At 35.3% G+C, this 18,376-nt stretch overlaps 1 protein-coding gene across 1 annotated transcript; it reads right to left on the bottom strand.

The window, feature by feature from the left end:
• Positions 1 to 4,579: 4,579 nt before the first annotated feature.
• LOC123525495 (dimethyladenosine transferase 1, mitochondrial-like) lies at positions 4,580 to 16,324 on the bottom strand. The gene is made up of 4 exons (XM_045304589.2): positions 15,815 to 16,324; positions 8,399 to 8,750; positions 5,931 to 6,084; positions 4,580 to 4,985 (listed from the first exon to the last, which is right to left on the bottom strand). The coding sequence occupies exons 1-4, from the start codon at positions 16,070 to 16,072 to the stop codon at positions 4,640 to 4,642; spliced, it is 1,110 nt and encodes a 369-aa protein (XP_045160524.2). The 5' UTR covers positions 16,073 to 16,324; the 3' UTR covers positions 4,580 to 4,639.
• Between the last annotated feature and the right edge of the window lie 2,052 nt (positions 16,325 to 18,376).

Raw genomic sequence — 18,376 nt, 5'->3', positions numbered from 1 at the left:
CTCGTTTTCTAAAACTAACAGATAGATGGACAGACAAAGGCAACTCCCAAAACTTTTGGAGGGCAAAAAAGCATTATTTTACTACAGTGAAAGGGATACACTGGTCAAATTTTGGACAAAAACTTAAAATCCTTTAAATCATTGTAGAAAGGAAGTTTTTCACATTTTACTGACATGCTAGAACAAACAGATTATCTCAAATGATGTACCTGATTTTATGAAGATCAATTGAAAAATACAGCCTCTATCGCATACAAAAGGTTTTTCTTTGATTTGACCTAGTGACCTAGTTTTTGACCCCAAACAACCCATATTCGAATTTGGCCTAGATTTCATCAAAGCAACCATTCTGACTAAATTTTATGAAAATCCAGTGTAAAATGTAGCCCCTATTGCATTCACAAGGTTTTGCCTTGATCCAACCTAGTGACCTAGTTTTTGAACCTTGATGACCCATATTCGAATTTGACCTAGATTTTATATATCATTTCATGAAGATCAGTTGAAAAATACAGCCTCTATCACATACATGAGATTTTTCTTTGATTTAACCTAGTGACCTATTTTTGGACCCTAGAAGATCCATATTCAAATTCTATCTAGATTTCATCAAGGCAATCACTCTGACTTATTTTCAGGAAGATCAACTGAAAAATACAGCCTCTATCACATACACAAGGTTTTCCTTTGATTTGACCTAGTGACCTACTTTTTGACCCCAGTTGACCCATATTCAAACTTGATCTAGATTTCATCAAGGCAATCATTCTGACCAAATTTCATGAAGATCAATTGAAAAATACAGTCCCTGTCGCATACACAAGGTTTTTCTTTGATTTGACCTAGTGACCTAGTTTTTGACCCCAGATGACCCATTTTCGAACTCGGCCTAGATTTCATCAAGGTAATTATTCTGACAAAATCCATGAAGATAAATTGAACAAGAGGGTCATGATGACCCTGAATCGCTCACCTGAGTAATATGAGCTACATATTTCAAATGTCAAACTGATAATAAAATATTAAGAAAGTCAGTAGGTCACATTCATGGTCAATGAAATTCAGTTTTACGATTTGTGTGCAAAACTGTGTATGTCATCAAAATTTCAAGGCTGTATCTTAAAAAACAAGAAAGCAGGTCAGTAGGTCAAGGTCACAGTCAAGTGACATCATATTACTTGGGGTCATCAGGTAATTATAATTAAACAGTCTTGGAAATAGGATCAGATGATTTTTTAAGTATTTTTCCTATATAACTCACATAATAACTAAGTGACCCCAGGGCGGGGCCTCTTTTAACCCCAGGGGCATACTTTGAACAATTTTGGTAGAGGACTACTAGACTATGCATCATACCAAATATCAAAAGCCTAGGTCCGATTGTTTCAGACAAGAAGATTTTTAAAGCTTTTTCCTGTACAAGCCTATATAAAACTTGGGACCCCCAGGGCAGGGCCTCTTTTCACCCAAGGGGTATAATTCGAACAATTTTGGTTGAGGACCATAAGACAATGCTACAAACCAAATATCAAAGGTCTAAGTGTTGTGGTTTCAGACAAGAAGATTTTTAAACTTTTTTTCCTATATAAGTCTATGTAAAACTTGGGGCGGGGCCATATTTGACCCTAGGGGGATAATTTGAACACTCTTTGTAGAGGACCACTAGATGATGCTACATACCAAATATCAAAGCCCTAGGCCATGTGGTTTTGTACAAGAAGATTTTCAAAGTTTTCCCTATATAAGTCTATATAAACCATGTGACCCCTGGGGCGGTGCCATATTTGACCCTAGGGGGATAATTTGAATAATTATGGTAGAGGAACACTAGATGATGCTACACACCAGATATCAAAGCCCTAGGCCCTGTGGTTTTGGACAAGAAGATTTTTAAAGTTTTTCCTTTCGGTTGCCATGGCAACCACAGTTCTGCATGGAATTCTATTTTTTGAATAATTTTGAAAGGGGGCCACCCAAGGATCATTCCTGTGAAGTTTAGAGTAATTCTGCTCAGTGGTTTTCAAGAAGAAGATTTTTTTAGAAATTGTTGACGCACTACGCACAACTGACGACGGACATCAAGTGGTCACAATAGCTCACCTTGTCACGAAGTGACAGGTGAGCTAAAAATACAGCCTCTATCGCATACACAAGGTTTTTCTTTGATCTGACCTAGTGACCTAGTTTTTGACCCCAGATGACCCATTTTCGAACTCGGCCTAGATTTCATTTCTAGGTAATCATTCTGACAAAATTTCATGAAGATCAGTTGAAAATTACAGCCTCTATCGCATACACAAGCTAAATGTTGACAGACAGACGACAGATGCCGGACATCGAGCGATCACAATAACATTGCTCAGGTGAGCTAAAATGGGAGATAACTACAAAATTTCATAACAAGAGGGCCATGATGGCCCTATATCGCTCACCTGAGTAGAGTTGCTTGCTTGAACAAATTTCTTAGCTAAAGCTTTAAGATCTAGGCCTTCTGGTTTATTTTTAGCAAATTTATGAAGATTTCCCTATGCACAATCAAGTAACCCTGGGGCTGGGTCAATTTTGAACAAATTTTGTGGAGGTCCACTAGGCAATGCTACATGTCAAATATCTAAGCTCTAGGTCTTCTGGGGTGGTTTTTTTTAGAAAATCTTGAAGATTTTTCTATGTACAATCAAGTAACCCCATGGGGCTGAGCCAATTTGACCCCGGGGGTCATGATTTGAACAAATTTTGTAGAAGTCTACTAGGCAATGCTACATGTTAAATATCTAAGATCTAGGCCTTCTGGTTTATTTTTAGAAAATTTTTGAAGATTTTCATATGTAAAATCAAGTGACCCCTGGGGCGGGGTCAATTTTGATCCCGGGGGTCATGATTTGAAGAAATGTTGTAGAGGTCCACTAGGCCATGCTACATGTGAAATATCTAAGCTCTAGGCCTTCTGGTTTATTTTAAGAAAAAATTTGAAGATTTTCATATGTAAAATCAAGTGACCCCTAGGGCGGCGTCAATATTGACCCCGGGGTCATGATTTGAATAACTTTAGTAGAGGTCCACTAGGCCATGCTACATGTGAAATATCTAAGCTCTAGGCCTTCTGGTTTATTTTTGGAAAAATTTTGAAGATTTTCATATGTAAAATCAAGTGACCCCTAGGGCGGCGTCAATATTGACCCCGGGGTCATGATTTGAATAACTTTAGTAGAGGTCCACTAGGCAATGCTACATGTGTAATATCTAAGCTCTAGGCCTTCTGGTTTATTTTTAGAAATTTTTTGAAGATTTTCATTATGTAAAATCAAGTGACCCCTGAGGCGGGGTCAATTTTGATCCCGGGGTCATGATTTGAACAACTTTAGTAGAGGTCCACTAGGCAATGCTACACGTCAAATATCTAAGCTCCAGGGCTTATGCTTTTTGAGAAGAAGATTTTTTAAGATTTTCCTATGTAAAATCAAGTGACCCCTGGGGGCGGGGTCAATTTCGACCCTGGGGGTCATAATTTAAACAAATTTTGTAGAGGTCCACTAGGCAATGCTACATGTCAAATATCTAAGCTCTAGGCCTTCTGGTTTATTTTTAGAAATTTTTTGAAGATTTTCATATGTAAAATCAAGTGACCCCTGGGGCGGGGTCAATTTTGGCCCCGGAGGTCATAATTTGAACAACTTTAGTAGAGGTCTACTAGGCAATGCTACATGTCAAATATCTAAGCTCTAGGGCTTCTGCTTTTTGAGAAGAAGATTTTTTAAGATTTTCCTATGTAAAATCAAGTGACCCCTGGGGCGGGGTCAATTTTGACCCCTGGGTCATGATTTGAACAAATTTGGTAGAGGTCCACTAGGCAATGCTTCACACCAAATATCTAAGCTCTAGGGCTTCTGGTTTTTGAGAAGAAGATTTTTAAAGTTTTTCCTTTCGGTTGCCATGGCAACCAGTTCTCCATGGAATTCAATTCTTTGAACAATTTTGACAGGTGAGCTAAAAGGTAATAAAATATACATTTCCAGTAAGGATCTTATGCTATGTAATGGGTCTTTTTGTTCCTTAAATAAATCTCTAACAAAATATATGAAACTGAAAAATTTATCACCTTTATCTGAATGAGTAAAACAGAATAAATCTGTGTTGAAATTTTACTCTTTATTTCGAATTTTCGGACACTTGTCCTTTTTCAAGAATATGGAAATATTTTTCTGACTAAGTAATATCCATGTAACATTTATATCACAGGAAATGAATAATGTTGACGTCCTGTCACTAAGACTTAGTGACAGGACGTCAACATTATTCATTTCCTGTGATATAAATGTTACATGGATATTACTTAGTCAGAAAAATATTTCCATATTCTTGAAAAAGGACAAGTGTCCGAAAATTCGAAATAAAGAGTAAAATTTCAACACAGATTTGTACTATACTTCCCTTCGGAAGATTTACAGACATATTGTAAAACAGAATAAATAAATCAAGGATAATTTTTTAGACAAAAATACCTGATAACAGCTTTAACAGCTCTGGTATGTCCAAATTATAACATGGGAAATTATGTGAAAGATATCAACAAGACTACATCTGTATTTCAAAATATATTCATTTCTGAAAGACCTTGTGAAACATAAACAATGCCTGTTGTTCATGAAACAACTTCTCCATGTGTGTCTAATTCATCAGTATTACCATTTGCACTACTTTCACTATGTGACCTATTTCCAGTAGATTCATCAAAATCTAGTTTATCAACCAGTCCATACTGAAGTTCATTTTCTAATTTACATATTTGTTCATATTCCTTTTTACTTTTAGGGTTTCTGTAGTCGTAATGGTAAATGTAAGGTAAACGCTGGCAGATTTTGTTGTAAGCATGACATATACGACCAATCTGATTTATGTTAAAATCTGTTGACTTTCTCTCTGGGTTGATTCTTGCTTCGTCAATCAGTTCATACAAAAGGTCCGGTTGGTCATTTGGAAACAAAGTTCTGAAAACAACAGATTGGGTATCAGACTAACTTGCGACAAGTAAATGTTCATCAGTGTATTGTGGCTTATGTGTAGGGGACAGTTTGATACAGTCATCTATGTAAAAATTAACTACTTGATGATCAGAGTTTACAAAATATATGTAAACCTACATGCTGGATCATGAATTTCACAATCTCGACATTGTTCCACAACTACCATGAATCCAAATTGCTTTACATCCCACAATGCATACCCTGGTATAAGAAGTTCTTTTCTATGAAATTACACATTTCAATGACTTTCACAGTAACGAAATATGAAATACCAATCTTACAGTGTTTGGCAAGCTAGGGCTGTCACTGACTGAAAATTTTGTATTGATATATCAAGTGGCAAATATCAACAATATATTAATATGTATCAACATGATCAATGGACTCTAATGCATGTTAAAATAAATCCATAAAAGTCATTATTACAATAATTATAACAAACTGCTGACCATCAATCTCCGTCAATTTTACACCTCGTCTTATATCCGAGTGTCAGCAAAAATCATGATTTTTTCAGATCAAAGTTTGGGTCTTGTCTTATAGGCGAATAGTCTTATAAGTGCAGACGGACGGTATATCAGTCTGACCATAACATCAACATATCAACAGGGTAAGTCTTACTTAACATTAACTTGACTAGACTGATTTTAAGTTGTCCAGCAAATTATCATTTACATAAATTAAAACTTACTTCAGGTAACTATACTTATATTGCCATCTGAAACAGCAGCCAGAAATAAATATCTTTTACAAATGTAAGTTTTAACCTTCATCAGGGAAATCAAACTGCATGAAATTTTGCGGTTACCATATGGGCAGCTTTGCTCCACTGATATTTTACTTTCAGGAGGAAGTGAACACATAATGCAGCATATAATTTATTTTAACACTGCCTTAATATCGTCTTACTTTAGAGAATTTTTGCACATCTTTTGTCTGTAGTGGAACAGGTGTCTGTTGACTTTTACAATTAATCTGTAAGGAAGATCTATCCTTGGTTTCTTACGTGGAATTAAATGGACTAGCCCGACATCCACCTCTGGAGCAGGAACAAATGCACGCCCTGTGGAAATCAAGTTTAAATCACTGTATCAATATAATATAATCATAATTTAGCCATTACCTTACTGTCTTATACTGTTCAAAATCCAAGTTCCTGAGACCATATTTATACATCTAAGAGATCTCCCCAATCCCAAAAAAAGAACGAACAGTATACTATAGATATATAGTCAAAGTATATGAAACTAAAAATGCTTCATCTAAAATATTCATTATGCAATGATTATAGACAAGTTAAAGATTGAACAAGACTAATGCCTTGCAACAAAATTCACCTCAAGCATTTGTCAAATTTGTCGCCATTGGAACAAGATTTTTTTTATTTTGAAACTGAACTTTGGGATCTGCCATAAATCAGGTTTCATGGGAAACTTTCTTGTATTTTCTAATTTAAAACAGGATTTATCTTCTGTGACTGATGAACGATCAGGAAGACCGACAACAAGTAAAACAAGAGCACCGCCTTGCGGGTGCTGACGCTCATCTGATTTTTTTTGTATAATAGAAATATTGTCCTACCCATGATTTTCTAAGTCTAAAAAGGGCCATCACTCTTGCAAAAAGCAGGATAGAGTTATGTTTCTTGATGTACAGTGTCCACTTATGATGGTGAAAAACTGTTGCAAGTTTTAAAGCAATAGCTTTGATAGTTTATGAGAAAAGTTGACTTAAACATAATATTCAACCAAGAAAATGATTTTTCTCAGTCCAAAAGGGGCAATATTTATTGCAAAAAGCAGGATAGAGTTATGTTTCTTGATGTACAGGGTCAGCTTATGATGGTGAACAAGAGTTGCAAGTTTTAAAGCAATCGCTTTGATAGTTTAAGAGAAAAAGTTGACCTAAACATAAAACTTAACCAAGAAATCTGATATTTTCTAAGTCCAAAAGGGGCCATAAATCTTGCAAAAAGCAGGATGGAGTTATGTTTCTTGCTGTACAGGGTCAGCTTATGATGGTGAACAAGTGTTGCAAGTTTTAAAGGAATAGCTTTGATAGTTTAGGATAAAAGCTGACCTAAACATAAAACTTAACCAAGAAAACTGATTTTCTAAGGCCAAAAGGGGCAATAATTCTTGCAAAAAGCAAGATGGAGTTATGTTTCTTGATGTACAGGGTCTGCTTATGATGGTGAACAAGTATTCCAAGTTTCAAAGCAAAAGCTTTGATAGTTTAGGAGAAAAGTTGACCTAAACATAAAACTTAACCAAGAAATCTGATATTTTCTAAGTACAAAAGGGGCCATAAATCTTGCAAAAAGCAAGATGGAGTTATGTTTCTTGCTATACAGGGTCAGCTTATAATGGTGAACAAGTATTCCAAGTTTCAAAGCAATAGCTTTGATAGTTTAGGAGAAAAGCTGACCTAAACATAAAACTTAACCAGGCAACGCCGACGCAGACGCCGACGCCGACAACCGCTCAAGTGATGACAATAACTCATCATTTTTTTTCAAAAAATCAGATGAGCTAATAAAATGAGATGCATATTCTAAATTTAGCCTTCAACACCTGTTCAAGGATTCATGCAAAAAGCCTCTTTGATCTAATCTAATTACTGCTCCCTCCATTCCTCACTAGCAGGGGTCAAATTTAACAATAATTTCTACTAGCTGAAATTAGCTAGCGCCCTTTTTGATCACTAGCTAGGATGAAAAGCTACTGGCTAAAGTTAATAATATTTAATTACTCTATTAATATTTTACTAGCCAAACCTTACTGATTGATCTCTGTTAGTAGCCAGTCACAAACAAAAATACTTTCTATTAGCTTAAAATAGCTTGTGCCATTTTTGTTGAAAAATAAAATATCATAAACATAAATGATAACATTCATTTCTTGAAGAAAAACGTGTACCTTCCAACCAATTAAACTTTATTAAAGCTCTTTAGACATTTGCTTGTTATATTACTGACTAGCTGAAATTAGCTAGTACATTTCAAACCCACTAGCTATTTTAAAATTCCACTAGCATTTAGCTTGTATGCTTGTCTAAATTTGAACCCTGACTAGTATCTGAGTCAAAGAAATGTATTCAGATAGAGCACAGACAAAGTCATCCTTAATTTAAACCTGCAACTGCTTGGTAAGATATTCTATGTCATTAAAACAAGGGTCAACATAATGTAAACCACCTGAGCTAGAAGTTCAAACCTGTGTTTAGATCAAAGGTAGTTTAAGTTTGAGAAGTTTACCTCACCCACAATTTCATAAAAGGAACATGTATTCACTGCACATCATTTTATCCCAAACTAATAAAACATACTTATTCTGAACATAATCTGTTCGGAAATTGCTGAAAAATAGTTTGCATACCGGGTATAATCATCTTCAGTTTGACTTCGCATAAATTCTGAATATCTACAGATAAGCGACATCTATTGGCCGACTCTTCTTTTGCAACCATTCTTTCAGCAACTTCTTTTTGAAATGTCAAGGTCATTCTAGTCCTTCCGTATCTCCAAGCACCAGTTCTATTGGAAATTGCTTCCATATATTGAAATATTAAAGGAGTTGCTACATTAAAAGGCAAGTTTCCTATGATATGTAGATTTGGTTCATCGTCAGTCCAGGGACGGATGCATTCCTCAGGGAAAAGATTGTCCATATTAAATCGGAGAACATCTCCATGGTAGGCAGTCAAGCGTCCAGAGGCATCAGCAAGCATCTGCAATGTAAACAAGAGCTCGTCGAACACGAAATGCCCCCCTTGATGCATTCAGTAATTGCACAAGGAACAGAAATTATATGCTCACTGTAAACAAAAGTTCTACCATTCTGGTTTAATCTGACCTTGACTTTTAATCTATTAACCTAACAAGAGATTACAGATTGATCTTGGCGCCATCCACTGAGCCATTTTTGAATGTTCCAAATTTCAAGACTAGCTCAAGGTCAAAATCAAGGTCAAATTTCATTTAGGTATAAAACAATATGTATGTGGTCCAAAATTGAAAGTGGTGGCTTGAGAAATGTGAAAGCAGGTCACTAGATCAAATTCAAGGTAAAGTTCATTTCGGTAGACAGAACTATGCGTGTGCTTCAAATTTGGAGGCTCTAGCTTGAGAAATGTGAAAGCAGGTCACTAGGTCAAAATCAATGTCAAATTCCATTTTGGAACACAAAACTATGCAAGTGGTCCAAAATTTGAAGCCTGTACCTTCAGAAATGTGAAAGTAGGTCACTAGGTCAATCTCAAGATCAAAGTTCATTTCAGTACACAAAACTATGCTTGTGGTTCAAATTTGATGGCTGTAGCTTGAGAAATGTGAAAGTAGGTCACTAGGTCAAAATCAAGGTCAAATTTTATTTTGGAACAAAAATCTATGCATGTGGTCCAAATTTGAAGCCTGTACCTTCAAAAATGTGAAAGTAGGTCTCTAGGTCAATAACAAGGTCAAAGTTTTTTTCAGTCGCAAACCTATGCATGTGATCCAAATTTGAAGGCTGTAGGTACAGAAATGTGAAAGTAGGTCACTAGGTCAAGATCAAGGTCAACTCATGTCAAGGTTCATCTTGCCACTCAAAACTATACATGTGGTCCAAATTTGAACGATGTAAGTTATGGACATGAAGATTCTAAGTTTTTCCCTGTATAAGTCTATATGAACCATATGACCTCTGGGGCGGGGCCATATTTGACCCGAGGGGGTTAACTTGAACAAACTTGGTAGAGAACCAATAAATGATGCTACATTACAAATTACCAAAGCCATAGTCTTTGTGGTTTGGACAAGAAGATTTTCAAAGTTTTTCCCTATATAAGTATATGTAAACCATGTGACCCCCAGGGCAGAGCCATATTTGACCCTAGGGGAATAATTTGAATAATCTTAGTAGAGGACCACTAGATGATGTCATATACAAAATATCAAAGCCCTAGGCCCTGTGGTTTTGGACAAGAGGTTTTCAAAGTTTTTTCCTATATAAGTCTATATAAACCATGTGACCCTAGGGGTGGGGCCATATTTGACCCCAGGGAAATAATCTGAACAATCTTGGTAGAGGACCACTAGATTTTGCTACATACCAAATATCAAAGCCCTAGGCCCCATGGTTTTGGACAAGAAGATCAGAAACCATTTAACTGTTCCTGGCCAATGTAACCTTGACCTTTGACCTAATGACCTCAAAATCAATAGGGGTCATCTGCTGGTCATGGCCAACCTTATTATCAATTTTCATGACACTAGGCCCAAGCGTTCTTGCGTTATTGCCTGGAAACCATTTTACTGTTCCTGGTCACTGTGACCTTGACCTTTGACATACTGACCTCAAAATCAATAGGGGTCATCTGCTGGTCATTACCAACCTCCCTATCAACTTTCATGATCCTAGGCCCAAGCGTTCTTGAGTTATCATCCGGAAACCGTTTTACTGTTCAGGGTCACTGTGACCTTGACCTTTAACATACTGACCTCAAAATCAATAGGGGTCATCTGCTGGTCATTACCAACCTCCCTATCAACTTTCATGATCCTAGGCCCAAGCGTTCTTGAGTTATCATCCGGAAACCGTTTTACTGTTCAGGGTCACTGTGACCTTGACCTTTAACATACTGCTCTCAAAATCAATAGGGGTCATCTGCTGGTCATTACCAACCTTCCTATCAACTTTCATGATCCTAGGCCCAAGTGTTCTTGAGTTATCATCCGGAAACCGTTTTACTGTTCAGGGTCACTGTGACCTTGACCTTTAACATACTGACCTCAAAATCAATAGGGGTCATCTGCTGGTCATTACCAACCTCCCTATCAAGTTTCATGATCCTAGGCCCAAGCGTTCTTGAGTTATCATCCGGAAACCGTTTTACTATTCAGAGTCACTGTGACCTTGACCTTTGACATACAGACCTCAAAATCAATAGGGGTCATCTGCTGGTGATGACCAACCTCCCTATCAAGTTTCATGATCCTAGGCCCAAGCGTTCTTGAGTTATCATCCGGAAACAAATTGGTCTACATTCCGACCGACCGACCGACATCTGCAAAACAATATACCCCTCCTTTTTCAAAGGGGGGCATAATAATCACTGCTATTTTATATTACGAAACAAGTTTCATACAATGCAGCAATGCTACTTCCAGTAAGCTAGTAGATTTGGCTTACTAGTATCAACAGCAGACCTTCCCAAATGTTTATAGATCTGATAAAAGGCTAAAAATTGTACACAAGTCATGGTTCTCATAATTAAATCCCTTAAACATGATCTAGAAATAAACCAAGTTACATCGCTATTACTCACTCAGTTTCCAAAATAAGTGCCCCAGTATTCAAAATAAGTGCCAAAACGTTATCAATTGCTCATCAGTGGATCTTTTGACCTTTTTTCTGGCTAAGTTTGGTGATCAACCATTAAGCAATTCATGAAAAGTTATTGAAAGTGTTTTGTATTTTTAGCTCTGGTTGCATTTGGATGCCTCCATGATGAATCGTTTGAACACATTCAAAATAGGTCCAGACAAGGACACTTTTGACCAAATAAATTTGATGAACATCTATACAGTGGGTCATGACAGGAACTGTTTAAAAGGTTTAACAGTCAGACCATAAGTGTAAATAAGAAATGCAAGTTTTTTCCAAGCTCATATAATCTGTTCTTAATTTCGCATGATTTCCGAAAAATTCTTTTCTAATATTTACATTATTAGTGTTTCCTGCAGACTCTAAAAGGGGCATGGTGCTTTCCTTGGAAAAGGGCACTTTCAATGTGCGGTTTGGCGTCATTTTACATACTATTTTACTATTTTTACATTGCATTTGAGAATTTTTCATATCTCATGGTAGATATTTTGTATTATTCTTTAGATAATGCCTACCATGTTGTGAAAGAGCTTTCCTTTCTTTGGTTCAAAGATGACACTGATGATTCATACTTTCAAACATTCTTATTCTGTTACCCTCATGAAGTGTTGGCTTGCATTTTCAGAGACAGATATCACCTGATAATTAATAAGCAACTAGTTTTATTGAACAATTATCAATGCGCAGCTTTATTTTGTCAATCATCACATATCATTTCACCAATGATTTATGTTAATAGCATAGACAGTTCGTCAAATCATGTAATCAATGACTTTGTACCTATATCACTGATTAAACCTATTATTCTTCGTTGTCAGTAAGATATAAGACGACAAATCAACATAGTAAGCTTTATTTTTCTAATGTTTGGGCATGCGAAAACAAAAGTAGAATGCGACGTAAAAAGTACATGCTGTGAAATTTGCTAGATTAGAGCGTCTGCCACTATTTTTTATCACTCCCTCGTTGCTCGGAAGTTTCTGCAATAAATACACTAGTTTGAATCAAAATAACTGACTATGAACCTGTTTTTCCATCTAATCATACAGTATTCAGTAATATAAACATAAATGTGGATACCTACGGTTCATTGCGAGTAATAACTCGAAATTTCGGCTTGCTTGACGCTTGCGGCTGTGCACTTTTAACTTAAATTTTGGCCTAATAAAAACATTTTGACAAATTATAGGGCTGTGGATCATCAGACAAGTGGCGATCTGATCTGATCGAACCACGGATCACCAGCAACAACTTATAATGATACAAAAATGCAAGTCTGTTATATAGGTACCGTTTTCTTTATGGAATCTAAACTTCGCAGTTCTCATAGTACTCAGTTGAATAGTTTTGACTTATGTTTAATGTTTTGCTCATTAATTAAAGTCAGGTTTCACGGGTGGACTTCTGTAATGTTCGGCATTCTTGCAGATGAACAATATGACCTCGGTCATTAATATCACAATATTTTGTAACAGTTTCACATGTTTTGATAAGAAAATTTTATTTGTTTGAAAGAAATTTCGTATTTAACTTTTTATTGAATTTAATTACTTAAATGATAAATGTTTATTCACTGTTTTGACAGATTTCATATTAGTTTTAGTTCAAATATAAGACCGATGCTAACTCTACCTAAGACATTTGTTTACATCCGGTTTAGAATCTGACAACGCGCAATCGTCTTAGATGTGCAAGAAAATTCATTGAAGACGTTTAATGTGGCTTTAATTTAGTTTTATTGATAGAATTTTACATATTGCATGTATTAATGAAAAAGATCGCGATCCAATGATCTTGACAACGATGAATATCCGTACTCAAAACTTTTGGTCGAATTCGTGGATATCCGAGTACTCGGATACTAGTTACAGCTCTAACAAATTATTTTGAAAACAAAACTAGGGCCTTTCATTTTTAGTTTATTCATTTAAATCTCAATAAGTTTTTATAACTTTATTGCTAAGTTATCGGTTATTTTCATACCGATGCATGTAATTTCTAATGGCATAATGAGCGCATTGAAAATGTGCCACAATCAAGCTACATTTTAAATGATTACAACCTTTTAAATTAATTATCGTTTAATTGACAGTTTTCAATCATCTCTTCCATAAAAGGCTACATGTAGCTTTACCGCCAACGTGCTAAAAACAGCAAATTTCGTCTGTTGTTCCCAATTAAAGTATCATAAAACAGTAACTGATTGCATAATCCTGTCAGTTCTTAATCAGGGTCATTCACGGTTGATGCATCCACGTGTCGGCCTGTTGATCAAAGCCACTAATCGACGGTACAATACACGGAACATGTCCTGCGGACATCGCCTATCCTGGATGGTTTTGAAAGGGCACTAGTCAAGGTAAATACACAACCCTGATAAAATAAAAGGGCAAGTGGTGCAAACGGGCAGTTTGAAGGGCAGCATGACGGCACTTCAAAAGGGGCATGACGCTGCCCCATGTTAAAAAGTCCTGCAGAAAACACTAATTATATTTCCTTTCCATTCTAAACAAGGGTTTTGAATAAACTAATCGTATTTTGTTGTATTTAACATTAGAATCAGTTTCCTGGTCATTCAGTTCACAAGACAACACAAATGCAGCATCATCTAAGACTGTTCTCTCTGATCACATCAATATAATTATGCAGTTGTCTTCAGGGCTAGACACTAACTTTTTTCCAGTGGTGGTCCGAAGGACCAGCAGCTTTTGCAAACTGATGGTCTGACAGAATTTCAGGTGGTCCTACCTAGATGGGAGTGTTTTTTTTAAGTTAACGCAATCAGTAACATATATGAGACCCCCTCTTCTTTCAAGGAGTACTTTTTACGAACACTGCAAAACATGTGATTTTTATATTATTATTTTGATAAACATCTGCCATTTAATTATTAAAAATAATTTTGAAAGTAAAGATGTCAATAAAGACGATTTTTTCAGCAATTCATATTTTAAGTGGGTGGGGTTTGGTGCCTCTTCTCGTAAAATGCTTCAAAATAAGAGCTTTTTTTGCAACAGTTGTCATTTTTTTCTTAAGTACAGACTTTTCATTGACTTTTCATTAAGATTGCACTAGAAAATCTCGTTAAAAATATCCGAAAATCATGGCCGTGAAAACGGGTGACAAATATGGAAAACAAAAGTAACATTAAATTCTTGATAAAATACGTGTTATAATTTTTTTTTTAATATACCTATTGAATACTTATAATTTCTGCTTATTAAAAGCATTTTTATTTGTTTTTGCCCAAACAAAGCCTCGGTAATGATAATAAATTAAATAAAATGCTATAGATCATAACGGCCGATCAGCTTATATAATCGTGTCAAGCACATAAAATAAATGATTTCGTTATCCAATTTGTTGTTCAGTAATAATCGGTAATACAGCAAAAGCTGTATACCACTAATTAACAAGTTGTACAAACACAATAATAGGCTGCTTTTGGCATTGTTTATCAATTATCTTTTAACTTTTTGATCAGTAAACACTTTTGATAATGACGGGCACTAAATACAAACCGCGAGATGACAACGTGTCAGTCGGCGCGTGGCGTAATTGACATATGTCAGTAGCTAATTAATATACGACGCTCCGCCTACTGCCATACTTCTGCTTATGGCGGCAAACAATATTTAAATTCACTGGGATTTTGATTGGCACAGGGGCAGAACTTTCGAACTCGAAACAAATCAAAGAAAATTTCTGCGGTCACGCCGCCGCATGGGGCATTTTCTGTGCGAGTCAGATACGAGTTTTTCTAAATTTTCGCGGGTCAAAATCTGGAACCTCGAGTCTACCAAACACTGGATACTGTACTGATACCTCAATAGTTCGTAAATGAATACTTCAAGCAGATAGATAAGTTACCGTGTTCCGTTCCCGGGTTTTAATACCAGCGTTACATCCGGGCATTCCAAATTTCAAGAAATTATACACGGGGAAAACCAAATTCTATTTTAAACTGCAGTACCGTGAACAATTCAATGTTTATTAATTTATTTTTAAAATGACTTGCTTGTAATTTTCGGTGGTCCATCGGACCACACAGGTCCAAGAAGTTAGTGGTCCTCCCTGAAAAGCACTGGTCTCGGACCAGCGGACCAGTGTTAGTGTCGAGCCCTGGTCTTCATTATAATTATATGGCATTAAACTTTGTCATAATTTTCAATGGAACAAACTGAACCATTTAAACAAACTTAGTAAAGGTCCCTGCCAGTATACAACTGACCATGTTTTGTGTAATTCTGACCAGTAGTTCCAGAACAGAAGATATTCAAGTGCAAATGTTGAGACAGGACAACGGACGCCCAACCATCCTTCTTTACTAATAGCTCACCCTGAACAAAGCTCGGATTAAGACTAATAATTTTTAGATGTACATACTGGTTTTTATTGTTCGTTTTATGCCTTGTATGTAACTCTCACCTGTAATCCAGGAAAAAATCGTTTGTCTTTTTCAATAACATAGAGGTGCTTGACATTCTTTTCCAGTATTGCCCTTGTAATGCCTCCTGGTCCTGGACCAACCTCACACACATAGCAATCATCCAATTTACCTGCATAACGCACAATTTTATGGTTCAGCGACATGTCCATAATAAAGTTCTGAGACAGCCTTTTAGCAGCTGAAAGTTTATACAGTCGCACAACATCCCCAATCGTTGGCAATGGCGGTAGTCTCATAGCTTTGAAATTTTGTAGACGACAATTTCAATTTGTATCGCGAAAACACATTTCAAATCAGCAACAGCATAAAATTATTTTTACACCAGCAAATTTATTAACTTTCCTTGGAAGACCTCATACATTTTAAGGTAATGGAAATGTTCGAGTTCTATGACGAAGATAAGAAAACATCATTTATGGTTACTTTTTTGGTTTCCAGATTTTATCAAATTTTATGGCGTGTTTGTTTGAAATTATATTTGACCTTGCCGAGTTCATTCAAACGGTGTAGGTTAGAGAATACCAATTGTTTTCCCATCGACTTCCAGTATAACATTATGGCGTGTACGACCTTCCTTAAATCGAAACATGTATACCCAATCACTTTTTTTTCAAGAACTATATTAGTTGCACCAAAATATCGGACAAAGAACATATGAATAGTGATACTTTATCTAAGTAATTTTCGTGTGAATGAGATTATGGCACAGGGTAAAACGCAGACCACATACCGATAGAGTGACTGCAGACCACATACACAAAGAATGGTTTTCCCTTATGCAGACCATATAGGTAAAGAAGAATATTGGAAAACGCAGACGATATAGAATATGAATAAAATAAAAATGGGTTTGATTGCTAATTATGGCACATTAATAATTACATTGATATATATAAGAAGTTAAGATATATAGTGCAGTATTTTTTATTTTTTATTACTATAACTTTTTAAATAAAAAAATGCTCTGCGTAATGCCTGCAAATTTTTAAAAAGCATTAAGTACTAAATTTTTATCACATGAAAGAAATCTAAACATGAACTGAAAACTTTTCTGTCTCAATCAATCATACTATATGTAAACACCAAGTACCGGTAATAACTGCTTTTTAAACATTTCGAATAAAATTTTGGTGAAAAATCTATTTTCCCTAAAAATTTCTGTTTGTGATAAAGAAATGTGTAACAGCCCCCCCCCCCCCCCCCAAATTAATTATTTAAATAGAAGAAGCAAAACTTAATTAAATACTGATTCTGATTCAGTTTTACATACTGATTATGAAACAAGGTGAACAATGAGTAATATGCTATGTTTTAAAGAAAATAACTAATAATGTGTAAAAGTTGTCTGTAACATCTGTCCCCGTAACATCCATCCCCCTAGGCATGGCAGCTAATAAATTGTATATCTACTTTATTTCAAAGGCTAAATGAACTTTGTTTAACTTATATTTATAAAACCAGGAGAAAATACATCAAAATGATAACTTTTTACTGTGGTCATAATGTCTCATTAAAAAAAATAATTAGCAATTTAAAAACAAATTTAAAAAATACATTTTTAAGGGGTGGGTTTTTTTTTTTTTTACTTAAATGATGAAAAAAGTGTAAAAAGATAGTATGATTTTGAACGGTATGTTCATGCAAATAATCAAGAAACAAAAAAGAAATTTAAACTACAATAAAATGTCTTCATTATATGCCTATAAAATAAGTGGTCGGATGTTACAAAAAAGGGACAGATGTTACATTATTTTCATGTCGAAGTATTTTTCAATTAATTTTTTTATACTTAAATAGGTTAAAGCCATGCAAGTATTTCCTATGAATTTTAGTGTTTTAGTAAAAAAATAAGGCAAAAAATTCAAATTTCTCGGAGCAGAAAAAGTTTCAGATTAATAGATGTTAAAAACACCTTATCAATTAGTTATAAAAACACTGAACTTCAGGGGCATGAACTAATAAACAAGTTAATCCCCTCTCATAAAATTTAGGTCAAAGGACCTTTTTATTACCTAATTGGATTATGGTTAACAATAAATGGACCCTGACCTTGCTCCTGTAAAAACAATATTAAAATCTTAACGAGCTTTGATTAGACAAATGGGTCATATCTCACCAAAGGAGGGGGAAGAGCTACCTGTCGCAATATGCAAATTAGAAAAGTGAACAGTGCTTTATTAAATTTAATGCTAAGAGCCTATAAATTCATATGTTTGAAAAAACAGTATTGCTAAAGTTCTCAAACATTTACCAATAAGCTAAAAGAGAAAAAGAGAGAAAAGAGACGTAAGAGAGAAAAACTGAAACGAAATAAGATATTATATTGAAATTTGAAAATTAACTTAATTTAGTAATATTTGTAATTGAATATAATATCAGATATATTTCTGTTTTATTTGTTAAGGAGAACCCATATAACAACAAAAATAAGAAATTGACATCTAAACGGCAGAAAACCTCTTCAGAATATAACATTTAATAGGTGTATGTAACATCTGTCCCCTTGCTCGACTGCCCGAGGAAAAACTAAAAAAAAAAAA

This window comes from Mercenaria mercenaria, chromosome 3, assembly GCF_021730395.1.
Source record: "Mercenaria mercenaria strain notata chromosome 3, MADL_Memer_1, whole genome shotgun sequence".
In the NCBI taxonomy this organism is placed as follows: Eukaryota; Metazoa; Mollusca; class Bivalvia; order Venerida; family Veneridae; genus Mercenaria; species Mercenaria mercenaria.
Note: the sequence above shows the minus strand (reverse complement) of the source record. Positions and strands in the feature narration are given on the sequence as shown.